At 41.9% G+C, this 27492-nt stretch overlaps 1 protein-coding gene across 17 annotated transcripts in view; it reads left to right on the forward strand.

Annotated features, from left to right (window-relative positions):
- The window catches only part of PARD3 (par-3 family cell polarity regulator), a 577827-nt gene that overhangs the window by 401617 nt on the left and 148718 nt on the right, over window positions 1-27492 (forward strand). For 13 of the 17 annotated variants that reach the window (XM_070802041.1, XM_070802035.1, XM_070802034.1 and 10 more), the window contains one exon: window positions 25794-25904. The exons of the other annotated variants lie outside the window; for them this stretch is intronic. In XM_070802041.1, coding sequence (XP_070658142.1) covers window positions 25794-25904 — 111 coding nt within the window. The remainder of the gene's footprint in view (window positions 1-25793; window positions 25905-27492) is intronic. 17 annotated transcript variants of the gene reach the window in all.

Consider the following 27492-nt stretch of genomic DNA (forward strand, 5'->3'; position numbering starts at 1 on the left):
TAGTGGCTGTTGACAAATTTTGTTTACGACATCAGCAGTTTTGATGGTTTCATAATGTTTGTATTGATTGCTTTGGAACTTTTTATTATTATTGTTATTTTGTATTTATTATTTATTTATTTGGCTGAGCCGGGTCTTAGCTGAGACATGTGGGGTCTAATTCCCCAATCAGAGTTTGAACCGGGGTGCCTGGCACTGGGAGCTCAGAGTCTTAGCCACTGGACCGCCAGGGAAGTCCCCTGGAACTTTGTGTTCTTGATGTCAAGCTTTGGGGTTTACTGCTTGGCAGAGAAGTGTTTTTAATCCCCTCTTTTCTTGGCCCCTTTTCATAGTGGAAAACCATCATCCTCACTGCTGGTGTACTCAGAGCTCACCCAACTGTACCCAACGATTGTGAGGATGGGTGCTTTGGGAGGAGATGATATGCTGGTTTGGTTTCATTAAGTGACATGATGGCTGGGGTCACAGGCAGGCAGAGGAACAGCCTGTGGGTGATGAGGTGTGTAGGTTGGGATAGTCACTCATCCATTGATGGACAGACAGGCCAGTTTGAAAGGCAATTTTTGGCAAAGGTTCATCCCTTGATGGATTATACAGTTTAGACCAAAAAAAAAAAAAGCAAAACTGGGGTGGGGGAGCTTCTGAACAAATAAATATCTTTGGTCAGGGATGGCTGAACCAGGACATTCTTCCAGTGTGGAAAAGTAGAGAGATATTGGCAAATAGTGACACTGAGGTTTGCAGAGACCCCAAGGATGAGGGCGCATGTTCCTTTATAAAAACTTTTCTGGACAGAGCTGCCAGCCCAGGTGTTGTCTTCACAGGGGTGAGAGCTCTTGCAAGTGTGTCTCAGACTCTGCTTCCTTTAGAACAGCAATCCCCAACCTTTTTGCACCAAGAACCGGTTTCACGGAAGACAGTTTTTCCACGGAGTAGGGGTGGGGTGGGGATGGTTCGGGATGATTCAAGCGCATTACATTTGTTGTGCACTTTATTTCTATTGTTATTATATGAGCTCCATATCAGATCAGCAGGCAGTAGATCCTGGAGGTTGGGGACCCCTGCTTTAGGGCAAAGCCTTCTTCCACAGCCCCGTCATGCTTCATGGCCCCTTGGGTTTTCAGAAAGACTGCTGAGTTAGCTCTGTTTCCAAGATGTGTAGAACTGCATCCCACTCAAAGAGAAGTGGGATGATGAAGAGGAAAGCCGTGTCCTAAGTGGGCTTAAGGCATTGGGGTGGGTGCCTGTGAGAAGGAGTTGCCTCTGTCTGACCTGGTAGCAGTTTGCAGCCCTCCCTTCATCCCCTCGCCCCCTCCCGAGCTGAGCAAGCCCTCTTTGCTGCAGGATGGAGGCACCTGCAACAATGTCCATTTGCTCCTGTCAGAAACACCTGGACTTGTGGATTTTGCCTCAGGCCCGGTTGCCCTGTGGATTAAAGTTAGCGGTTTCTCATTGGTAAAATTGAATGACATCCCTTGCAGCCTGCTGGTGATTCAGGGGACACAGTTAAAATAAATGTGGAGAAAATTAGGCCCACTTAATGAAACACAGGAGCAGTACTTTGTCATGGGAAAGAAAGAGCTGGAAGAGAGCGATTTTGCATTATTTTTCTGTTTGTCATCTGGGCAGAGAACAGGTCCTTTATATAAGTATACCTGTTGAGAGGTTTCCTTGGAGTAAGTTCTGAATTCCTTAATCCCATACTTAATATAGACTTCTTCTAATTTGAATGGAAACAGAGGTTCCCGTTTTTAACAGAGGAAAGTAAGTGACAGGCTGACCTGTTAGCAAAGATGAGTTTTGGGGCAGCTGATAGCATCCTTCTCGTCCTCGTTAGAAGCTGAAGCACAGAGCCTCTGACATCTCCAGCTCGGAAACTGACTGCAGAGGGAGCCGAGGGGTGCCGAGCGTGACGGCTGGGCCTCGCTAAGACCTTTTCTGACGTTCTTTAATGCTGCTTTTCCAGAGAACAGCGGCCTGAATACAGAATGCACGTGTCAAGGATGACACCTGCTTTATAGTCTGTGTAAAGCAAACCTTTCGTAAAAGAAATTTTTGACAGTTCTGAGATGCTAAGTCAATTTCAATACCAGACTGTGTAGAAAATAGAATCTTTTTGCTGTGATTGATGTGAAAATTGAAAGCCAGTGACTATTCACTCCTTACTAACATGGGGTAAATAAATACCACACACCATCGAAAAATGCACCAGAAGACGAACTTGGCTAATGACATTTACCATCGCCAAGACAGGAAATATTCTTTCTGAATGTTTTTATTTGTTACCATCAGAGAGACTCTCTGAATCTTTTACATTAAATGTACTGGATCAAGTATATGTTATTCCTAAATGGATTTTTGTCAAGCCACAATGTATTATATGAAAGAAACCATTTGATATCCTTTACAACTGTCTTTTAAAGGAGTCACTGGGGAAGTGACCTCTTACCTAATTGAATGTTGGAATTTTTTTTTTTCTGACCTATGTTTAATAATACTCTATTTAGAATCAAAAGAGTAAAATTTGATTAGGTTTCCTATCATACTGAGATAACCTATGGTCTCCTGGTAAACTTTCTACTTACTTTTTTCTAGGACCCACGCTTTAAGCTTGCTTATGTTGGGACGTTGCTCCAGCAATGCTTGCTTCTCTCTCCTTCACCCTGATTCTGGCCCTTCCCTCCTGGAGCATCCACTCTGTATTCTCCTCCACCTTAGAGAAAATCTGTCTTACCCCACCTCCCTTTCCAGCTACTGCCTCATTTTCTCTTTTACCCATTACAGCAAACCGTGGGATCAGTTTCTGTCTGCTGCCTCCATTTTCCTGTTTTCTCTTAAACCCCCTTTAATGAAGCCCTTGCACCCCGTGGCTCCATAAGGCCTGTTCTCATCTGGCCACCAGTGGCCTCCCCTGCTGTACCCTCCTGCCGTATTTGCACGCTCTCCTCGGTCTGCGGGAGCATTCGGCACGTCAGTTCTTGCTCTTCTCTGAGATCACGCTCCTGGGGCCTCCTTCCTCCCTGCTTACCCCATCGTCTTCTCCTTTGCCAGTTCTGGTCCTGCCCCATCCTCCACATATTGTGGTGCCCAAAGGTCAGGCCTCGGTCTCTGTCTGTCTCTTTTCTGTAACACAGAATGTTTGCATTCTTAGGAAACAGAGCCTTAGAACTTAAAGACAGACTGCAGGCAGACGATTCCCAGCTTCACATCCCTCGCTTGGGCAGCTTCTTTTGACCTCTGGATGGGCAGGTGCTACCTCTTCATGCAATTGCTTGGATGCCGAGCAGGCATCTGAAACCTAATGTGTGTTCCCCATGCGGCTCAGGTGTTTCTCCGGACTGTTCTGCCCATCTTCCTTTCTTGTGTAATGGCAGCTCGGTTCTTTCAGTTGCTTAGGTCTGAAAGCTTGGAGTACTCCGATTCCTTTTCCCTCACACTCCACATTTAATCTATAATGTATGAAAGCAAAGGTCTATTTGATCTGTTTTCAGCACGTCTCTGTAATCCTCGTACTTTGCAGCATCCTTGTCCCTCAGATCTGGGCAATAGTCTGCCAGCTACACTCCCTACTCCTGCCCTTGCTGCTCTGCCGCAGTCTGAACCTTGCAGCTAGCAGTCATGGCATGTACCCCCTCTCAAACCCCAGCAGCCTTCCAAGTCTCTAAGAGTAAAAGCTGAAGGTACCAGATGCTGGCTTGCCCGGATGCCCCAGCTCTGCTGTGCAGAACTGCCGGCAGCACCCGCAACAATGCCTGCTCAGGGCAGCCTCAACCAGTGACCCAAGAAAGCCCAGTGACCCAAGAATAGCCTTAGGGTTAGAACGCTGAGGTGTTAAGTCTGTGCCCTTAGCCATGAATATGCACGGCAGGACCTGGGAACCTAGCAGAAACGCAGCACCCTAGGCCCCACCCTGACCTACTGACATCAGAATCGGCGCTCATCTGCCCCGGGGAGCCCGGGGTAGAGAGGCCTTCCTTCCTCTAGCTCCCAGAGTTTGTCTGGGCATCAGCCACCCTGCTTCCAGGCTTGGGAACCATCCTGCCCAGCTGCCTTTCCTTCCTTCTGTCCCATCGCCACTTCCTGACCCAAATTCTTCAGCTTCCAGTAGACCACAGCCCCGAACCCTGACTCAGGATCTGCTACTGGCAAAACCCAGACTAAGATAATGTGTTTGCTGTGTGAACAGATAAATAAGTCCATGAAATTGCTAGAATAAGTGGTGACAGGGCCCGTGAGGAATTTCTGCCTGGAGTGGTTTTGCAGGTGATGAGCAGTGGCTGCGCCAGGGCAGGGCTGTGCTTGTTCCTGCCTTTGGGAGCTGAAGTTACTTCCCGAGTCGGCCTGTGACTCAGGAGATGGTCCCTAGGGAGCAAGCCTTTTCATGCTCAAGGAGCTACATCAAGTTCTTTCGTTTGCTCTGGAAGTGCCCATTTTCTCTGCTCTGAGTAGCCATAAATGATTTAAGAATTTTCTATTACATCAAACTTGCAAAAAAACAAAAGATGATAGGATTTCCAAGTTAGGTTCCTCTCGTTGGGCAGACCCGAAGTTTCAGGCTGGGGATTGTCTGGTTGAGGGGGTCATAGATTCAAACAAGGAGTAAGTGTTAAGATTGCCTTTGACTGTCTTCCTAAGCCTCAAATGTCAGGCTCCAGGAGATGGTGTAAGATCTTGTTCTTACAAGACGTCAGAACCTTGGCTTTACTTTTCACAAGCTGTCCAACCAGCTCTCTGGGTTTTACCCAGAGAGAATGACCTGGTGGCTAGCTTTTTCCCTTCTGGGGCCCACTCCCACTAGGTTAGCTTACAGACAGCCCCACACCTACGTGGCACTCTGGAGCTTTCCCCTTTTCCCTCCCAGCCCCAGGTCTGGCATGGTCCTGACCATTGAGGTGTGGCTTGACCAGGATGGGGAATGATGCTCACCTCCTTCATCTCTCCTGCCACAGCATCTGTAATGTGCTTACCTTCCACCTGTATGGAAAACATCATCTCTCTTTCTCATGATCTATTGCTTTATATAACAATTCCGGTCCCTAAAAAAAGAAACTCAAAGAAGAACTTTACATTCTCTGTCCACACAAAGGAACAGGGACCTTGAACTGAACTGATACAAACTAGAAAACATCCCCACTTTCTGTACTAAGCTCTCTCCATTTCTGCTCTTCCAGTTAATTTAGAGGGCTGTCCATCCTCGACCACTTTTTGGCCCATGTTTCTGATCTTGAGGGTGATGGGCTGGTCATTACGACTCTCTCCAAATTAATTCTTAAGGACTCAAGAATTTAACTGTTAATTAAAAATTAACATCCACATCCACTTGTTCACAATGGACCCTCAAACTTGTCTATTCCATGTCTGGAATGCTAGTGATGATGATTTTATTTTTTTTAATTAATTTTGATTGGAGCATAGTTGCTTTACAATGTTTGTACTAGCTTCACATATAGATTATCAGTGTTGTGTTCGTTTCACATATACACTATTGATACTATGTATTAAATAGATGACTAACGGGAACCCACTCTACAGCACAGGGAACTCTCAGTGCTCTGTTGGTGACCTGAATGGCGGTGATGATGATAAGAAGGCCATCTTTCCTCCTGCTCCCCCGTCTCAGGATGGCCCCAGAGTCCTGGGAAGGCTCTGACTTCTGTTCTCACACCTCATTCGCCTTCTCTTTCTACACACCTTCCTGCTGGCTCCATCACTGCTGTTTTATTTATTATTTTTATTAAAATAATTTCAAGGCAGTTCTTCCTTTCCTGAGAATAAGCTCTCAGCCTCTTCTTCCTCTCCTAATCCTTCCCCCTCTCTTATCCCTGCTGCCCATATCAGCACCTGCCTGGAGCTTGGAAGTGCCCAGCCCTGGGTCCCCACTCTGGGAGGCTGGTCCCACATCCAGCTCCCTGGGAGCCTCACCCCTGGCCTTGGCAGATTCCCACTGCTGCTTGCGGGGAACTCATTGACCTAATTCCTAATTTCCTAGTCCTTAGGGAACCATCTCACCTGTACTTTTGAATTCGGAGAGTTTCAGGTTTTTTTTTCTTTCCTTTTGAATTTTGTCTTCTTTTAGAAGATAAAAACATTTTTAACAGAGAAAATGAGAGCATCTACTTACTTTATCTCAGGATAGGTTGATCCTGAAACAGTTTTAAGAAAGTAAAGCCACTGTCGACAGGCAGTGTCACAGGCGGGCGGCTTTCCTTTGGAGTGTGTCTAGGAGCCTAGCTGCAGCCGCCTGGCAGAGTCAGAGCACTGACAACCATCTGTGTTGGGCACTCTCTATTGCACACCTGAGTTGTCCTCAGCACACAGGGGAAAGGTGATTCCCCTCAAATAAATTTGGTTTCTCCATGTTCAGGTAAGTATAAATGAGCAGGAAACCTCCTGATGGGCCATCATATTGACGAGTAGTTCTATTAAAGATTAACTTTCAGGGCTCCTTTGCAAACTGGCGGCTGAGGGCTGCAGATCTGAAGCCAAAACAGTTCCGTGAAGGGTAGTGTGCTCCCCAGATGGTGCTTTGGGCAGGAAAGGCAGTTACCTGGTGTGGGGTGGCCAGGGGCCTCTGCTCCTGATTGCTTTTTTTTTCTTTTGGTTTCTTTTTTTAAAAATTAAAAAAAATTTTAATTGAAGTATAGTTGTTTTACAGTGTTGTGCCAAACTGCCATACAGTAAAATGACTCAGTTATACACATACAGACATTTTTAAAAAATACTCTTCTCCTGATTACTTCTGAAGGGAACTGCCTCCTTCTCCTGCCGTATCTAGTCCCGTCTCTGCATCCCTCTGTCAGCTGTCACATCACATGATTCAGACGCATGTGCGGTAGGCATGTGCGGCCATGCACCGCCCACAAACGTCACCTGGGCAGTGAAACGAATTCTGAGAATTTTCACCGCTCACCTGGAAAGTTTGTTTCTGAGCATGAGGGGGTGAATGTTTTTCAAGTCTGTTTACGGAGTGTGTATGATTTTCAGTAACTGAGGGATAAAAGCTTTACTCTGCACATTCCACAAATACTGGAGGCTTACTCCAGGGGAGGCTCCACATCAGGTGTGGGGGATGAAGCGGTGGGAGTAAGAAGAGCAGGAGGCAGGGAGCCAGTGGGAGAGGGATTGTGGAGGTGGGGGATCAGAGCAAGTGGGCCAGCCCTGCAGGCAGAGTCGGCCTTCCTCCAGAAGATGACCTCAAAACCGAGGACCTAGAGAGGTTGTGCGTTCTGTATCTGATTGGGCTTCTGGGGGAGAGGAGCCTTTTGCATCAAAGGGATTCAAACTCTTTTGATGTGATCTTTGGCAAGAAACACATTCCACCTGTAACACGTGCGTGCATGCTCGGTCGCTTCAGTTGTGTCTGACTCTTTGTGACCCCATGGACTGTAGCCCACCAGGCTCCTTGGTCCAAGGGATTCTCTAGGCAAGAATTCTGAAGTGGGTTGCCATTTCCTCCTCCAGGGGATGTTTCTGATCCAGGGATCAACCCAAGTCTGCATTGCAGGCAGATTCTTTACCATCTGAGCCACGGTGGGAGCCATATATGCACCAGTAACTCCAGTAAACATTTTAGCAGTGTGATCCTTGCCCTTCCTCCTCATGATGGGCTCTGATGTTGAGAGGCAGCGGGGTATAGAGGTCAAGGGCCTGGACTTTGAAGATCGATGGCTCAGGTCCAAATTCTAGCTGTATCCTCAGCAGCCTGTGTTTGGGGCAAGTTCATGAACACACTTTACTTTTCTCAGCTGTAAAGTATGGATCATAACAGTGCCTGCATCACAGAGGTGCCTGGAAGCTCAAGTGAGTTAATGTGTACTAAGCACTTTAGAACCCTCCTGGCACAAAGAATGCACTTGGTAAATGCTAGCTGTTGTAGCCATTATTATTACTCTGTAATTTGTTAAAAAAAATGGTAGGTGAGTCCCACCAAATCAATTTTATGTCTTTAATGGATTACAACACACAATTTGAAAGATGCTGTTTAGATGGTAGAAGTCCTCTAGGTCTGCAAAGGTGTAGAAGGAGGAGCCTGGAGGCATTTGGGAGGCAGGGTGGCCTGTCGTAAAGGACTTGTGATACAGTTAGGACATTATCCTGAGGACACTGTGAAGCTGTTCAGAAGAATGGCTTGACCATCTCACAAGTGGAAAATATTTAATACACATTTCTCTGTTGAGTGCGATTGGACACTTTCATGTGTTACTCCTTTTTTGTGAACTACTAATTCATATCTTTTGCTCTTTATTCTACTGGTTTGTTTTTGTCATTTAACTTTGCTTAAGGACCTGATCATTGCCCTTTCTCCCCCGATTCCCATTGCCTGTCACAGTTTCTGGCACATGGAAAATGCTCAGGAAATACTTGATACCTAAACAGGGAAACCTTGCTCAGTACCTCATTTTTACTGCAGAGTCAGCACAGAGGATCACATGTCCTTTCTTTTCTTTTTGTAAAATTAATTTTTACCTTATTTACTTTTATACTTTCGTCTTTTAATATGGCTAAACTGGATTTCAGTTGGTTAATATTTAAATTGTTTTTTTCCCCTAATTTTCTATAGATCAAATTTTACATGTGTCTCTTTAAGAAAAAGGAGAATGGCTTGAAAAAAATGTTCAGAAAATTGTAATTTTTAACTTTAAAAACTCTGCTAAGCTGCTGTTGCAAAAAATCATCACCAGAGATGATGGTGGTGGAGGGGACAGAGATGCAATATGTATTTCTCAGGCAGAATCTAGGGGACTTGAATCCTTGGTTAGATATAAAAAATAAGAGAGGAAGAACAGTCAGCAACAATTCTGTGCTTCGGCCCAGTCAGCTGGGTGGATAGTCAGGTGCTGACAGGAGAACTCCAGAGGATCAATTTGGGGAGACATGACGTGTTGAAACTGGTGTTTACTTGTCTGCAGGTAAAAGTAGAGACGCCGGGGCACATGGGGAGGCCTGGTGATGTGGAGGTTTGGGAGCTGAGGATGGAAAGGGTGACTCAGAGTTTGGGGCAGAGTCAACCGAGTGGCTGCCCAGGAAGTATGTGCCGGTCAGAAGGGCAGAGGCCGAGCTCCGAGGACCCTTCAGATGCCCGAGGGCTCAGCATGGGGACTCAGTTGGCAGAAGGAGATGCTGGGGACCTAGGAGAGGCCAGTGCATAGGGACGAGGAGAGCAGAAGTATGGTCGTCAAAGCCAGGGCAGGGCTGCGTTTCTCTTTTAAAATTTTTTTTTTTTTTTTAATTACAGTATATGTGCTGTGTAGTATTCTATAAGTTACAGGATGTCAATATAGTGATTCACAATTTTTAAACATTCTGCTCCATTTATAGTTATTACAAACCATTGGCTATATTCCCTGTGTTGTATAATAGATCCTTGTAGCCTGTCTTAGACCCAATAATCTGTACCTCTTCATCCCCCACCCCTAAACCCTAAATTGCTTCTCCCATCCTTCCCTCTCCCCGCTATTAACCACTAGTTCTCTTTACCTGTGAGTCTGCTTCTTTAAAAAAGTGAAAGTTTGCCATTTGCAACAGTGTGGATGGATTTGGAGGGCATTATTGTGCCAAGTGAAATAAATCACAGAAAGACAAATACTGTGTGATGTCGCTTACATGTGGAATCAAAAACGTACAGCAGGCTAGGAGTGTGTTTCTTATTCACTAGAAGGACTTGCAGAAGTGCTTCCCCTGAGGGGCTACAGGTGCTCGTGGCCTTGGCTGCATGGGAGCTGCTGGCGACAGATGTCCCTGGACGCGTGTTGAGTGGTTGCCATTGTTTCGTCGTTCAGTGTCTCTGTGTGACGCCAGCACAATCTCCTGACACTAAAGCTTGTTCCAAGGATATCATGTATTAACTCCCATTTCAAGAAGCAAAGTTCTTCTCCCCCCTGGCCCCACTCTACACAAGTACAGAAACCTGTGCCAGATGTCTGTGTTTTTGAGCAATAGAATTGATGTTTTAAGTGGTGTGTTAATCCCAACTGCAGACTTTTACAAAAGTTTCCATTCCTGGGTTGGAAAGATCCCCTGGAGAAGGGAAAGGCTACCCACCCCAGTATTCTGGCCTGGAGAATTCCATGGACTATATAGCCCATGGAGTTGCAAAGAGTCAGACATGACTGAGTGACTTTCACTCTTCATAGAAATTAGGACATGAGGAATTAACTTTTTTTAAAAGTAAGTTATTACCAAAATGTAATTGGAGGAAGGAGGAATAGAGTGATGCAATGATTTTGCTGACTGTGGGATCTCTTTTTCCTTCAGAGGTGGGAGAACTTATCATCTCCGTCTCTGCCCTGTCCCCTCCTCTTGGCAGTAGTGGGGCTGCCTTGCACAGGACCAGAGAGGGTGGACCCTGAGGACTCAGATGCTAAGTAACAATAGGACCGCCTCCAGCTTTCTCTCACGCTTGCAAAACAAGGCCTGGGGTTGGAAAAAATCGCTTGCTTCATCAAGACACCAGCTCTAAAATTACCTTGTGTGCAAGGTTTTTTCTTTTTTAAATATTGTGATATTTAACCATTACGACATACTCAGGAGTCCTCACTCTACAATGCATTCATTTTCAGACTGTGTTTTCCCAGGACTGATTTCCCTAATATTTATGAGTTCTGCCTTTCCCGTGGCTTCAAAGAAAATTTAATAAACTGTGATTTGCAGATATCTTTGCTTTTCAAGGCCACACAGCTCATGTTTCATGTTCCATTCAAGAGCGTATGAAGTTTTGGGTATGTTCAAGCTATTAATGGTTTATATAGACCATTGAATTGGTATATAGAATAGTGCCTGTGATTTTATTTAGTTTGTAGACCTTTCCTGAAGGGTTCCTGGCTGTTTTCTGCCTATGCATCCTTTGTTAAGAACCTTTATGTTATTTTTTACATGCATTTTTTAATATCACAAATCAATCTGTGTATTCTGGACTTGATAGCCATTGTTGCATTCAAAAATGCTGCAACTAGATTTCTTTCTGGAAATATATTTCCCAGGAAAGTGTAGAATTATGTGTGTATTTCCTGCTGTGACACAATTTTGCCTTCTTTTATAATTTCAGTAATAAGATAAACTAATTTTTAAGGAGCAGGAAATGTAACCAGTTAGCTACTGTTTGGTCATAGTTAGAAACCATTGTGATGCTTGAAAAGGTTTTTTCAAAGCTTTTAGATCTGTCTTCTCAACTTTAATGAACAGATAGAAAAATATATAACATTTTTCCTATGGAACTCTTTTTTTCTGAAAGGTCCCGTATTTAAATATAATTTTATCCATATGGGTCTTATTATCTTCACTGTCAAAGTTTTATGCTTTTTGTCTTAGAGTCGACCCCTACTTGTCTATTTAGTCTGGCAAAACTCCTTTGAACATTATTATTCTTGTGAGGTAGGAGTTATAGAATTTTCATATTATTTCCTAGTATTCTGGGTCTGTAATGGAAAAGGATATTTTCTTCTAGAAGTATCCTCCACTGTCCTAAATACACACAGCTGAGAGGTAGCCATCTGATTAGAGAGAAATTCTATTAACAGCCAAATAAAAAGAAGTGTGTGAAGGCGTTTTTGCACCCCAACTGGAGAAATGCCCACATAGCCTCAGGAACAATGAAGGGAAATGAAATCATTCTGACTCAGGGAATGTTGTTTTCTTCTTGTTTATCTGCTGAGAAGTCTTTGTCAGCTGGAATGGTGGTGTTGGCCTGAATCGAAGAGGCTCTGATTGGTGGGTTTTGGTTCTCAGTTAGTTCTGCTCATTCTCTTTTGGAAGGCTGTTGTCTCCATCCTGCTGTTCCTTGGCCACTGTGGACTGACTGTGGGGGGAGATGTCTGGAGAAAGTTGGTTGCTGGGAACTGTAGGACCCAACCAGCTGAGGTACTGACATGAAGATGGGATCTTTTACAAAGATCCTCTGTTGGGGAAGCCAAATCCCTGAAAGGAAATTTTCTTTGCTCCTCACCTCCATGATTTTTTCTGGGAGAAATTGTTCTGGTTATAGCACAGACCCAAGTAACTATGGTTGTAACAAGACACTGCTTATTTTTCTCTAAAAGAAGTCTGAAGATTGACCAAGACTTGTATGTGGTCCCAGAGTGTCAGCACTGTCAGTACCTCCTTTTTTATTGAGCCATCCTTAATGTATATTTCTTTATTTCTTAAATTGTGGCAAAGTATAACATTTACCCTCTTAACCATTTAAAAAAATTTCATTGAAGTATATAGTTAATGTACAGTGTTGTATTAGCTTCAAGTGTGCAGCAAAGTGATTCAGTTATAACATACCTCCCAATATACCTCCCCTCTCCTCATCCCCTTTGGTAACCATAAGCTTGTTTTCTATGTCTGTGAGTCTGTTTCTGACCAGTTCATTTGTACATTTGTATCATGTATTTTAGATTGCAGATATAAGTATATCATATGGTATTTGTCTTTGTCTGACTTAATGTGCTAATCGCTAGGTTCATCCATTTTGCTACAGTTGGCAGAGTTTCATCCTTTTTATGGATGAATAATATTCCATTGTGCCTGCACACACGTGTATACACACACACCCTCCCACTTCTTTATTCATGTATCGGCCCATGGACATTTAGTTTGCTTACATGTCTTGGCTCCATCTTAACCATCTTCACCTTGTTGGGCAACCATCAGCACCATCCATTTCCAGAAGTCTTTTGATCTTGTTAAAATGCAAACTGTGTCCTTTTGAAACAGTAATTTCCCATTCTCCATCTCCCATCCCTAGCAACCACTGATCTACCTTTTTGTCTTTCTGAACTTCGCTACTCGAGATATTTCATATAAGTAGAATCATACAGTGTTATCTTTTTGTGACTGGCTGATTTCACTTAGCATAATGTCCTTAAGTTTCAAACATGTTACACATGTCAGAATGTCCATCCTTTTTAAGGTTGAATAATATTCCATTGTGTGTATAGACCCCATTTTCCTCATCCACAGACACTTCACTTGCATCTATCTTTTGGCTGTTGTGTATAGTGCTGCTGTGAACACGAATCTCCCAACATGTATTTCTGTCCTCACTGTCACTTCGTGGTGACAACTCTGGGTGTCGTATGAGAATTCTAAGCAGGAAGAAGCAAGAAGGGGAAGAGGCAGCTGCTAGTGGAGGCAGCCCCCTTTTTAAGGATCTTTCTGGAAGTGCCATCAATTTTTGTAAGCCAGAAATAAAGACTAACAATGATAATAAAATAGTTAATATGTACTGAGTGCTTTATTGTGCCAACACACAGTGAATGTATAATTCACTTCATTCTCAAAATGAAGCTGTGAGGGTGGTTGCTTTTTAGCCAAGAGATTCAGCAACTTGGCCAAGCGTAGGGAGTCACATAGCTAGTGACAGGCAAAGCTGGGATTCTGACCCAGGAATCTGGCTCCAGTGGCATGCTCTTAACTAATGTCTTCTCTTCTTTTTGAAAGAGGCTGGGGAAAATAGTTTTATCTCAACTAGGGGTATTTCCTTTCCCTACCAAATTGGAGCTACCCTTCCAAGGAGGAGTGTGTATGTGTGTTGACCTCAATGAAGTGAGGTTTACTAATGTACCATGATTATACTAGTTTAGACCAGACAGATCAAGCGTCAACCCAGGAAAAGCAACATGATGATATCCTATAACAGCAGCTGTAAATGAGGCAACTTGGGAATTTAAACCGATGTGAGTGGTGTTGGCTTCGATTCCAGAAACGTTGGTTGGACACACACATGTGTTATGACGGAGCCCCACTTTTGCCATGTGTCTGCCAGAGTGTCCTGGATCCTCAGACCACACAGCAGGCAATGCAGACAGACGTGACAGCTCTTAGGAGGTGGGAGTGAGCTGGGATGAGAGAAGTTCCAGGCCAGGGCACAAATCTACAAGTTTTATATCGGAATGCTTATTGAACTCTTCAGCCAAATATGGGGGAAATGGGGTGGTTGACCAATTGTTGGATTTCACGTTGCCCTTCCCAGGAGGAGTATGTTGCCTGGGGTTGAGTCCCTAAACACGCCTCTTCCTCCTAAGTGCCTGCCTTCAGTCCCTGAACCCATCCCTAGGTTGTGGATCCTAGTTACCAGCTGGGTTTTTACCACACTGAGTCATAAACAGTACTCAGCGCTGTGCTTCCTGATAGAACGAAGCCGCAGCACAGAAGGATGGAGAATCTTTTCTAGCCATTTGCCATTTTTTGGTGCCGTGTGACCATCTTCCATGTGTGCAGACTCACCAGAACCCAGTAAGAACACTGATTTTAACCAAATACGTGACCTTGATGCTTTGTTCTTTAAGAGGGTGGTGTGAGTCAGTAGACGGTGAGTGTGGGCACCAAGGCCTAGGGAGCTGCACCCTCTGAGGGCGCCTGCTTGTTTCTCTAGGCCTAAGAATTAGGTGTGGCCTCCAGCTCCTGGTGGGGGTTCCCTCATAGCTCAGTCGCTAAAGAATCTGCCTGTAATGCAGGAGACACTGGGTTGGATTCCAGGATCAGAAAGGTCCCCTGGAGAAGGAAATGGCCACCCACTCCAGTATTCATGCCTGGGAGATCCCATGGACAGAGGAGCCTGGTGGGCTATAGTCCACGGGGTCGCGAGAGTCAGACACAACTTAGCGACTAAACCACCACCACCAGCTCCTGGTTATTTGCCTGCACAGCCCCATTGGGCCTTAAAAGAACATGTCAGCTCCTTAATGTTAAATTTGAATATGCAAATCCACTGAAAGATAAAAAATGAAAAGCTCTGTGTCCTAATTTATTCTGCAGAGAGCATTCTCAGAAATGTGAATCAACAGAAACTGTTTCCTATCATCGACAGAAAAAAGTGCTGACTGACACCTTCACTTTATAGATAATGAGCTCTTTGGGGAAGTTTTCATCTTTCAAAGTTTCCGGGAGCTATCCAAAAATCTGTTTCCTTCCTCTCCCTGCCCTTCCACCCAAACTCCAATGACCACATTATCTCTCTCTCTTTGCATCTCTCATTTACTCAGTAAACATCACGATATAATGGAAGGGGCTTAAGCTGGCCCTTTCATTAGGTATCTCTTATCAAGTGTCAAAGCATTGAATTTGAATCACAATACATATTTAATTGATGGTGAGTATTTCTGACTCAAAAAAGATACCCTGAAGCTGTATGCATGTGTTTGCATTCGCTTCTAAGCATGTATAACCCGGATACCAGGGTGAGTATCAAATAGGCAGAGGGTAACAGAAATTATTGGGATTATCTATCTTTGTTACTAAATACTCCAGATTCTTTGTCCTAATAGAAGAAAAAAAAAAAAAAGTGTGTGCAGTAAAGTATCGTTCTCTCTTACCTTTTCTTCTCTCAAGTGCCTGTTACATAGATGTGTTTTTTGACTTAGGTCTTATTAGCATTTGAGGAATTGCCTTTGGGGCAGTACCACTTACTAAATTGTTCTGATGCTTTAGGAAAAGGAAAACCATGGTAACCAGATGTAGGGTATGATTATTTGCCTCTAACCTGGCAAAGTGTTGGGTTTAACAAAAGAAGCTTAATAGAAATGTTCAAATTGACCCTTCTCATCACTTGGACTGCTTAGTGCTCAATCAGTCTCTCATTATTATCAGAGTTATTCGAGCAAAGGCAGCAGTGATGGTGTTTTTCATAATCACTCCTTGAGCCAAATGTAATTTGCAATTTGTAGTATTGTATTATGAAACAATAATGCATTAAAATGAACCATGCAAGAATTAAGAGCACAGTGGTAAAGAAAGGATTCAGAGAAGTAGTTGGCTGGAAGACTCTCTCAAAAATCATGTAAAGTGGACATGGCTGATTTCAGTGCCAAATTAAGCATTTAGAAAAATCAGAATTGTGTCTTGTTGTTACCTTATTTAAGTGTGCGTATGTGTGTGTGTATGTATATAGATATAATTCATTATAAAGTCAGTGTAGTAGCTAGGAGGGGAAACAAATTACTTTGTATTTGCATTTTTGGTGTTTTGGGTTAATGTGGTTTGATTGCCTGTGTGGGTATGTTTTGAAAAAAAATGAAGTATATCAAACCTTATAAAAACCCTGTATGGAGCAGTCATTACTGATTGACCCCTTTTTACAAAGAGGGAGTTTATTTACTACAGAAAATATATTGTGTGGTCCATGAACTAGCTGATGTCAGGGAAGCTTTAACATCATAATTAAGATACACTTTCACCCATCTCCTGTCATTTGACTTGAATGCCTCCACGTATAGATTATGAATATTATTTCAGGTTATTTATGTAGTCATCTTATGTTTTGAAAGATTACTGTGCTTGCTTTTTTTTTCCCCCCCTTAAGACTTTATATCTGGATCTCACGCTTTCTGGTGTGTGTGTGTGTGTGTGTGTGTGTGTGTTTGGTTTGGTTTTTAAAATCTTTGGAGTTTATGATGATGCTGGTAAAGTCAAAATTGATACTGTGCTAGGCTCAGTTTCTTAATTGCTTTACTATTTCCTGGTCTGTATCCTTCCAGGACTCCTGCAGTGTCGGGTTACTAGGCATATCTGGGCATCCTTGATTTGATAACACAAGCCCCACAGGGGAAACGTGCTTGTAAGGACACTTAGTGGGAGTCCCAAGAAGGGCACGTTGTCCATTAAGGGACCATCTCATTTCTGAAGGCTGTTCTAGCTTGGTTGAGTAAAAGCTATGTTTTCTTTAAAAAAAAAAAAAAAAAGTCACCTATTTTTTTCCTGGATGCCAAGCAACACAAATTTCGTTTATTAAATCTAATCAGACTAGCGCTGATGAAAACCGTACACAATCAAATAATGATCCTCAAGTTTGTGAATTTCCTTTTAAAGAGAACCGCCGCTACACTGCACTGGCTTAAAACAGCATCCTATTTGACAAAAGCACTATCGAGTTGTCATGTACACTTTCCAGGGCTGCTTCTCATCATGGTTGATTACCAAGATGTTTTTTGCCTAAATGGGAGCTTTTTCTGCTTTTCCTAATCAGATCTGTCTTCCCTGATTCATCTAGCATCACCACAAACCACTGCTGAGCAAATCAGTACATGATCATGGTAGCAATTTCTTTAAATGTCACTAAAATATGAAAGATCCTGTATTGGAAAGATACATTGGAAAGTTGGAAAGGATTTTTTTTTCTCATTGATAAAATGGAGGCTGAGGCAAAAAAAAAAAAAAAAATAGGGCCAGACACCATGAACCCATTATTATACAGAGAAGTACACCCAGTGACTTCTTGCTATTTTACCCTCTGATTGGGTTTGGGTGATTTGACCCGCTTCTGCTGTTGCCTGGCAGGATTTGCATGTGTCACGCAGACCGCTTTGACTTCTAGAGTCATTGCACTTAGAAATGTTGGAATGTTCTAGAGATGGGGATGTGGCCGTTGGTGTGATCCTTTCCAATGGTTAGGATCAGACCCACCCCCCTTTTTTTTAAACTTTTTATTTTGTGTTGGAGTATAGCTGATTTACGATGCTGTGATAGTTTCAGGTGGACAGCAAAGGGATTCAGCCTTACATAGAGGTGTATCCATTCTCCCCCAAACTCAAGGAGCAGTTCTTGACCTTGAGTCTGGACTCCTGGCCTCCATAGAAAAGTTCATTTGGGAACAATGTCTCCTGGACCTCCTTGCTGCTGGCAAAGCAAGATTTGTCTCAGTAACTTCAATGAAGATGTTTGAACCAACTACTTTCAGTACAAAGGCATAGAGTGGCTAGCTGTCTTTGGTTCCTAAAGCTTTGGAGGTGGCTGAGTGTGGTTATAAAGAGAGCCTTAGGCTGGAGTCCTGGCTTTGCTGCTTAGTGGCTAGACTGCATGTGCGCTCAGTCGTGTCCAACTCTTTGTGAACCCCATGGACTGTAGTCTGCCAGGCTCCTCTGTCCATGGGGTTTCCCAGGCAAGAATACTAGAGTGGGTTGACATTTCCTTCTCCAGGGCATCTTCCCAACCCAGGGATCAAACCCACATCTCTTACATATCCTGCACTGGCAGGCAGGTTCTTGAGCACTAGCGCTATCTGGCAAGCCCCAGATTTTCTGTATTCTGTGTGTGCTCAGTCACTGAGTCGTGTTCGACTCTTTGTGACCCCATGGATTGTAGCCCGCCAGGCTCCTCTGTCCATGGGATTTCCCAGGCAAGAATACTGGAGCGGCTTGCCGTTTCTTCCTTCTGGGGATCTTCCTGACCCAGGGATCGAACCCAATCTTCTGCGTCTCTTGCGCTGGCAGGTGGAGTCTTTACCACTGAGCCACCAGGGCATGGCTCTTAGTTGCTAGATGACCTGTTAAATCACTAAATCCCCCTTTGCTTCCTGAGGTTTTCCCTAAACAGGAAGGCTAGAATACCTGTCTAATATGCTGGTTGTGGGAATCAATAAGATCAAGTACATAAAGAAGAATTCAATAAATTCTAGTTAAGTGTAATTAAATGAGCAAAAAAGCCTTCAACAGGTGCTCAATTATACATCTCACATAGGATTTACAGAGTGAACTTCACTGGTCTGGGGATTTCATTTTCTCTAGAGGGCCCAAGTTCAGAGCCCCCAGGGTCTCTTAAACTCAGTGAGGCAACTTGAACTCTGCTCCTTCCTTGCACGCTGACTTTGGACAGCTCTGAGTGCATACCTTTTGGGCGTCAGTTTCCTTGACTGTCAGATGAAGACATCAGACAAGGTGGACTCATCTCAGGGCCTCTGTCTTCAGATAGATACGCACATAGAGCTTCAGTGCACTGGGACAGGAATGCACAGAACAGCCTGCAGAGACACATGGCTAGATGTTTATTTTCTTCAGCTAAAGTTTAGAGAAGTTGATTTTTAGGACTTTAAGGCAAGTTAAATTGAGGGAAGTCACTGCTCATACCAAGAATGTGGGGAAAGATTGTACCAGAATCAATCGAAAAAGAGCTTCTAGAGAAACTTGGATCTAAACCCATTTACGAAAAGTATGACTCAAAGGGGGCTTCCCTGGTGTTTCAGACAGTAAAGAATCCACCTACAATGCAGGAGACCCAGGTTCAATCCCTGGGTTGGGAAGATCCCCTGGAGAAGAGAATAGCTACACCCACTCCATGTTCTTGCTTGGAGAATTCCGGGGACAGAGGAGCCTGGCGGGCTACAGTCCAAGGAGTGGCAAAGAGTTGGACTAACTGAGTGACTAACACTTTCAGTTTTTTCACACGACTCAAAGGACTACAGAAGAATGAGGTTAAATGCTGGTGAGGTGATTTTGCTTGTGTGAACATGTGCCTTGCCCAAGGCATGCAGGTTTCTCATGGTGATGCAGGAATGCAGGACAGAGTCTTCAGTTTTGCTTTACAGGTTCTTGAACTTGGCCCACTGGGTAGCTGGCATCTCCCAGGGATCCTTAGGGCCCTGGCACATTGTTATAGCAAGCAGTGTTCAAAGATGGTGTAGCACAATGGCTGTACCGCACAGGTGTCTGCCAGAAACTGGAAATTTCCAGAAAGAGATACCGAGTTCCTGGAGAAAGGAAGTGATTAAAGCACATAATGGTGCAAGTATGCAGAAATGAAGGGCAAAGCATATGCAGAAATGAAGGGCAGGGGATGGAGTCAGATGACATGTTGCCCGCACCAGTGCAGGACTTGCTATTGGCTGGGGACAGGGTCGCTTGGGGTGTGGGTGCACAAGGCTTCTGGTAGCTGGTACTGAATGTCTGCCATTTTCACTTCTCTCCTCAGCCAAGTCGCATCATTTAACCTATACATTTCTCAGGGTAAATAGGAAGACAAATCTTTATAGCAAAGCACTCCTTAGACATGAAGACCTCGGTAATTAGCAGTGAGAAATACCAGATTTCTAGGTGACATTTCAGTGAGGTTTTTGCAAGAAAATCTTCTTTTAAAAATTATTCCTCAAAACTTACAAGTTAATTGGTTCTAGTTAGTCTGTGTGTTGATTTTTAAGTATGGCAGCAGATTTAAGACTTTGTTTTTCCTCTTGTGTTTTCAAGTATGATGTTAGGACAAACCCTTTCATTACAAAACTCATTTTATTTTCTTTATAGCAGCCTGTTGTGTGTTATTGTTCAGTCTAGTCCCTCCTTAAGATCTCTGATTTTGAGGAGGATGAAACTAGAGCCTATTGTACTAAGTGAAGTAATTCAGAAAGATAAAGACAAATATTGTATATTAACACATGCATATGGAGTCTAGAGAGATGGTGCTGATGAACCTATTTGCAGGGGAGCAAAGGAGAAGGCGACGGCACCCACTCCAGTACTCGTGCCTGGAGAATCCCATGGACGGAGGAACCTGGTGGGCTGCAGTCCATGGGGTCGCTAAGAGTTGGACATGACTGAGCGACTTCACTTTCACTTTTCATTTTCATGCATTGGAGAAGGAAGTGGCAACCCACTCCAGTGTTCTTGCCTGGAGAATCCCAGGGACGGGGGAGCCTGAAGGGCTGCCTTCTGTGGGGTTGCACAGAGTCCGAACGACTGAAGCGACTTAGCAGCAATGGAGATGCAGACATAGAAAACAGACTTGGGGACACAATGGGGGAAGGAGGAGGGCGACGAATTGAGAGAATAGTACGGAAACATGTACATTACCATACGTAAAATAGAGAGCAAATGGGAATTTAGCTGTGTGAGGGAACCCAACCCAGTGCTCTGACAACCTAGAGGGGTGGGATGGCGAGGGAGATGGGAGGGGTTTAGAAGGGATGGGATGTATGAAAACTTGTGGCTGATTCATGTTGATGTATGGCAGAAACCAACACAATATTGCAGAGCAGTTATTGTCCAATTAAAAAAATATCTCTGATTTTAGTAGCAGTATAAAATATAGGAAGAGTTCAGTGTTATTCATACCACAGAGAGAATGAGGTTAATTTCCTAAAAACCGAAATGTTGGTTGAAAAGCACAAACGTCTTACAGTAGTTAATTTCCCACGACAGCTCTTTCTGTAAAAAAACAACAGAATTTGGTTGCAAGCCATTATGACTGTTGGTTTGTGGGTTTTGCTTTTTTTTCCTCCATTCATCAACAAGTGCACATCTTGCCCATCACCCTTTGCAGTAATAATATATATGGCTGATCTGGCAGACAGCCGTGATCTCATTTGTAGTGCGTCATGGTGGAACCCATTTAGCAGATTACGTGGAGATTACTTTAGCTGAATGAAAGCATTGCTGTATGCTTTGTGAAGAAAGCCATATGTTTAAGCAATCAATTTCACTCTGATAAGACGGGCTCATCCACCGTATCTTTCTGTGAAGGAGACTTCAGTGGCTTGTTGGCATTTTTTTTTCATTGCACCTTTTGTCTCTATAGGGCAGTACCAATAGAGAAATTTTTCCCTATCAATTTTTTCTCAAGCTCTCTATTTGTCTTTTTGTCCCTATTAAAAACAAATAAAGGTCATTGTACTGTATTAATATATCATAAGATTTACCCAACAAATTCTTCCAGAAGTGGTGGTGATTTCTCTTTGAACATATGTATGGGGTAGTCAGAAGGCAGTTCGTGAGACTGATTCTTTCTTGGGAATGGGTTTACTTCCTGGACATATTATTAACAAAATATTTTTTTCAGTTATTCTGTTCCTTGGAAAATGACCTAGTTGAAATTCATTGGTGGCTTTTCAAAGATAATAAAATAAATGTAATTGATATCCTCCAAGTTTCTAAGCATCTTGCTATTAAATGATTGTCTTCATAGGTTGATTACTGATTTCAACTCTGAAGCTGACTGTGTGAGTATAAGTGTGGCTGGAATTTCTCGATGACCTCTCTGTCCCTCTTTCAGGAAGAATTAAGCAACTGTAAATTAAGATGAACACTAGAATAGATTGGCAATTAGAGTGATGAGGATATAGCTACCTGTTTTTTTTCTTTCTTTTTATACTGTAGAATGGTTGGTGTATTTTTTTTTTCATTTACAGTCTTTATTTCCTTCTGTCAAAAAATTACAGCTGAGGGATCCGTTTTTACTCCAATTATCAAGTAATGTGCTATGCTTTTATAGTATGCCTTAAAGAAATCACATAATTTATTAATTAAAGCAGGCATGAAGGGAAATGTCCAAAAGCTAACCTATACACATTTTATCTATGGTTCATTCACTTTTTTCCTATATTAATTTGAATCTATAATTTTAAAAAGGAAAGTATAGCAGTTTGATAATAAGTTTACAAATAATAAAATAGTATATTCTGATGATTGGCAGCAGCCTGAAAAGTAAAAAGTCTGTCGCTAAGTTGTGTCTGATTATTTGCTACCCCATGGACGCAAATACTGGTAGCCCACTGGTATTCTCTGTCCATGGGATTTTCCAGGCAAGAATACTTGAGTGGGTAGCCATTGCCTTCTCCAGGGGATCTTCCCAACCCAGGGATTGAACCTGTGTCTCCTGACTGAGCCACCTGAGAAGCCCCAGCAGGCAGCCTAGGAAACTAATATTTTGACAACAAATACAGTTAAAGAAAAATGCAGTTCTTAAATATGAGTTTGGATTCACAGGTTTTTTTTCTTTTTAATCGTGTATTTTAGATAAAAAAAACTAAAAGTTGGTAGACTGAGTTAGAAAACAGAAACTTTCTTAACAAAATAGGACAAAGACCTTTTGAAAAAAAATATTTTAACAATAGCTAATTAAACTCAGTGTTAGATTGGGACTGAAAATAGCTAAACTGCTTTAAAACATGGAGAAGTCAAGCACCTCAGTTTTCTCTTGGATTATTAACTCAAAGGGCAGACTCTTGTAAGACTAAGCTGTACCACCCACTCCAGTATTCTTCGACTTCCCTTATGGCTCAGCTGGTAAAGAATTTGCCTGCACTGTGGGAGACGTGGGTTCGATCCCTGGGTTGGGAAGATCCCCTAGAGAAGGGAGAAGCTTCCCACCCCAGTGTTCTGGCCTGGAGAATTGCATGGACTGTATGGGGTTGCAAAGAGTTGGACACAACTGAGCAACTTTCACTTTCACTTTGGTTCAGATAGATGATATTGCTGGTGCCATGGTAGTATTTCTCAAATATGATACAGGATTGAATGTATATAATCCAGAATGAGAACCAGCACCACAAAAGAAACAGGTCAATACGGTGACAATGTAATATTTCAAGGGTATTTATGAACTGAGAAACTAAATGGTTAAATGATTTACCTTAGGAATCCCTGTTATAAGCAAATGTCATGCATTAAGATGTGAACTTGACATTTTTCTTAAAGTTAGAAGTTAATGCCTTTTATATTTCCAGATGCCTCAGTGTTGCAGAATTTTCACAATGGGATTCACATGGGCTTTAAATAACATCTACATGCTGACGACACACAAATTAATTTGTCCAGCCCTGCACTCTTCCCTGAACCCCTTGTAGATGCTCAATAAATTTCTGTCAAATGAATGAACATTATGTTTTAGATGATGGCTCCTCCTGAGATGTGTCAGTTGTTTTGGTTTGCTCTTTTGTTAATTCATTCTATCAAGATGGTCATTACGAAATTAAAAGACGCTTGCTCCTTGGCAGAAAAGCTATGACAAACCTAGCAGCATATTAAAAAGCAGAGACATCACTTTGCTGACAAAGATCGGCACAGTCAAAGCTATGGTTTTTTCCAGTAGTCATGTATGGATGTGAGTTGAACTATAAGGAAGGTTGAGCACCGCAGAATTAATACTTTCAAATTGTGGTGCTGGAGAAGACTCTTGAGAGTCCCTTGGACAGCAAGGAGATCAAACCAGTCAGTCCTAAAGGAAATCAAGCCTGAATATTCATTGGAAGACTGATGTTGAAGCTGAAGCTCCAATATTTTGGCCACCTGATGCAAAGAACTGACTCCTTGGAAAAGACCCTGGTGCTGGGAAAGATTGAGGGCAGGAGGAGAAGGAGACAACAGAGGCTGAGATGGTTGAATCGCTTTACCGATTCAATGGACATGCATTTGAGCAAACTCTGGGAGTTAGTGAAGGACAGGGAAGCCTGGCACGCTGCAGTCCTTGGGTTCACAGTCGGACACGACTTAGAGACTGAACAACAACCACAAAAATACTCATTATGTTTACCTCCTAGGCATTATTGATATATTGACAAAAACAAAGGAAAGAGAAAGTTTTTTTATTTTTAAAGCTTTGTATTTATTAGTTTTAAAAGCATGCTACATATTTTCTGCCTTGTAAGAAGTCATTAGTTTCTGGGCTTAGGTTTCTAGGGAGGTTTTTTTTTTTTTTTTCTTTTTGCTTTTTGCGATGGAAATGATCTTCTAATTTCTAAATAACATTAAAATTTAGGGATATGTTTGCTTTGTGAAAGTTAATTTCACAGGCAGTTTTCAATGCCATTTAATGACACAGATAATTTTAAAGGAATAGTGGTGGTGATGCTTTAACTATTTTCTGTTTTAACCTTTTCAGAATGCTTTCCCTTACTTATTTATAACATAGTGTTACTTTAGTGACACAGGAGGTATTCCCGTGTACTCAATGCTGCATATTTGCAATCACATTTATATATATATATATATATATATATATAAAAAGATGTATGCTCCCAACCATTCTAGTAATTGAGATTTCTGTCTCTTTTTTGTTTGTTTTTAAAGATTTTTTTTTAAGTGAACCAGTTTTTTAAAAGCCTTTATTAAATTTGTTACAATATTGCTTCTGTTTTATGCTTTGGTGTTTTCACCTTGAGGCTTGTGGGGTCTTAGCTCCCTGACTAGGGATTGAAACCATGCCCCCTGCATTGGAAGTCAAAGTCCAACCACTGGACTGCCAGCAAAGTCACATTTTTTTTCTCTCTCTCTTTTATATCAGCTTTGATCCTACCCTTTTACTCTTCTCTTTTTCAGTATGATTATCAGCATAAGCCAAATTCCTACTTTGTGCTCAATTGAGAATTCTCAATATACCTTATATACTTGTGAATGTGTAGTTGAGTAACTGTCTATAAAAGAGTTGTTTTTTGAAACATCTGGTGACCAAATCACTCCAGATGAATGTTATTTCTGGGGATGGAGCACATGCCTTCCAGGCAACATGGTCTGGTCTAGAGAAAAGTAGAAAAAAGCAACAGAGCAGGAAGAAGAATGGAAACCAAGTCTGGGGTTTCTGAGGCATTTCGGATACAGAAGGGAACAACATTAGTGTTTTCTTGGAAAGCCTAGAATTCCGTGCCCATCTGTGGAAATGTGTGTGGACTGTTTTTGAATCACATGTTTGTTCCTCATGTTTGTTTTTGATCGGATACAGATTTCCAAGTCAGAGATGCCACATTCAGCAATAGCGTTTCATCAAGTTTAGGAACAGTATTTGTTGAGACTGCCTTAAAGCTTTCAGTTTAATAAGCCCAAAGTATGGTCAGAATGTAAATTATCCTTTTTTGTTTTGAATCTTGCAAATATGACCTTGTTTGTCAGCGTTTAAAATATGACACATGTTGCCAATAAACCTGACTGTGAAAATAAAGAATAGTTGTTTGTGAAGATATCATTAAAACGATGTTTGTGGATTTTCATTCTGTAGTCCTAAGAGAAACCCACTCTGATGCAGACTTTTATCCTCCAGAAGTCAGTTCTATACATTTATGGATTGTGTGTTTAATAAGGATGAACCATAAGGATTTTGTTATTTTTCTGTTGGCTAAAGAAAAACAGCTATGGAGGCCAATTCCAAAGATGGTTTTTCTCTGGAAAGTTGCAATTAAAGTGGATTAAAGTAATCTGTCTGAAAATATTAATACTGGGCAGAAGGCATTGGGGCCTCATTTTGAGGATGCTCACACTTTGTTGAGTGCATAGGTCTTATCCCAGGAGAATGACAATGCATTTTGTATACATTGACAAGTTAGAATTTTTTGTTATCAACAGGTTTGGCAAACATCGAAAAGATGACAAGATTGAGAAAACGGGTAAAATAAAAATACAGGACTCCCTTACGTCAGAAGAGGAGAGAGTACGGATGAAGCAGGAGCAGGAAAGGTAGATTCCAGTTATTTGGGTGGACCTCATTCAAGGGAGGCACTTCTGTTCCTTTCTACTCTTTCTTTTTTTAATATAAAGACATTTATTTATGAAATTGTATTTTATACATTTATTTTTATCTTTCTATGTCAGTCCAAATACTGATGGTTGGGTGAATACAATGTAGAAACAATTAAAAGAAAAAAACCTTATTTTACTTTGTGGCATTGAAATGAATTTTATTGGTTTTGGTTAAGATCTTTGCATAGAAGATGGTAGGGCATATGAGCATGGATATTAAGAGAAAATAAATCAGCATTAACGATCACTGAAAATGGCAAAAATATGTAATATTCTGTCTCATTCACCTATGAGTATATAGTATATTGTAATAATTTTAAAGAAATGTTCATATGGAAATAAAACTATTTGAGTTTTTACATATCATTTAAAATATTTTGATTTTTAGTAAGAATTGAGGAGGCTATTGATTATTTACTATGTTGTTTTCCTATGAAGGCAGACATCTTTTTCCTCCTCCTCTTTTGCTATCATATTTTGTGTGACATTTTTTACTTAAATGTTTCTCCATCTCTTCCTGAAAGATTGTTATCTACTGTTGAATCATTTCATGGTGGGGACCCACAGACCAATGAAATGGATGAAAGGTTACTCTGATCAAGGTTATAAAGCTAAATATCATCCATAGCTAGGGTTGTAACCCAGCATCTCTAAAGCTAAGTCGGCTATTCTTACTATAATTCTAGAGTTGTGGCACCTTTGATCTCATTCTTAACTAGGACAGAAAGAAAAGACAGGCTTTTCTGTCAGAAGTGACTCGTGTTTGGATATTTTTCATTCATCTTTCTTATACCCCTGAGGGTTATGTTTTTGTGTTTTTCTGGAATGGTGTGATTCTCTATTTGTAGCTTCGCAGTTTATAAAATATGTAAGTGGGGAAAAATATGCACTTTTAATCTATTTTACAAAATTGAGTCTATTCTTCCAGTTCTTCTCCAATTAAAAAAAAAGTCATTCCACCTTTCTTGCTTTTCTGACTCTCTCTAATCCTCACCAATTTAGACATCCCCAAACTTAATAAACTCACTATTTTTAGAACAGGACACGTAGTGTTCTCAGTGTTTGAGTATGGCATTTAAGTGTTCAGTAGTATAAACATCTACCTTAAAAGACTTTCTTATCCCTTAAGGAAGAGTATGTACCAGGTAAATGTATGAATTCAGATTTATCCACAGGCAAATATGTGATTTAGTTAGAGAATAATTTAATGGGTAGGAAGAAACATTATACTTCTCCCTATCTTGATGCCAGCTTAGGGGAAGAGTGTCATTAATCTGCACCATTTTTCATATTCCCTTTTTTGCAGTTTAAGATGAACTGCTCTGTTTCAATGCAGAATTCTATCCACGTCATCCAAAATCCTCTATAATGCATAGTCAAATTTTTACAGCCAAACAATGGTTTTACATAATGGCTTCACTTGTATTATTAATTTGCCTAAGGCACAGTTCACCTCTCCACTTTGCTTTTAATCTGCATCTCTACCTCTAATGATGCAATACTTCTGGGAACTAGGTTGGTCCTA

The sequence above is a fragment of the Bos indicus genome, chromosome 13 (genome assembly GCF_029378745.1).
Source record: "Bos indicus isolate NIAB-ARS_2022 breed Sahiwal x Tharparkar chromosome 13, NIAB-ARS_B.indTharparkar_mat_pri_1.0, whole genome shotgun sequence".
Classification (NCBI taxonomy): domain Eukaryota; kingdom Metazoa; phylum Chordata; class Mammalia; order Artiodactyla; family Bovidae; genus Bos; species Bos indicus.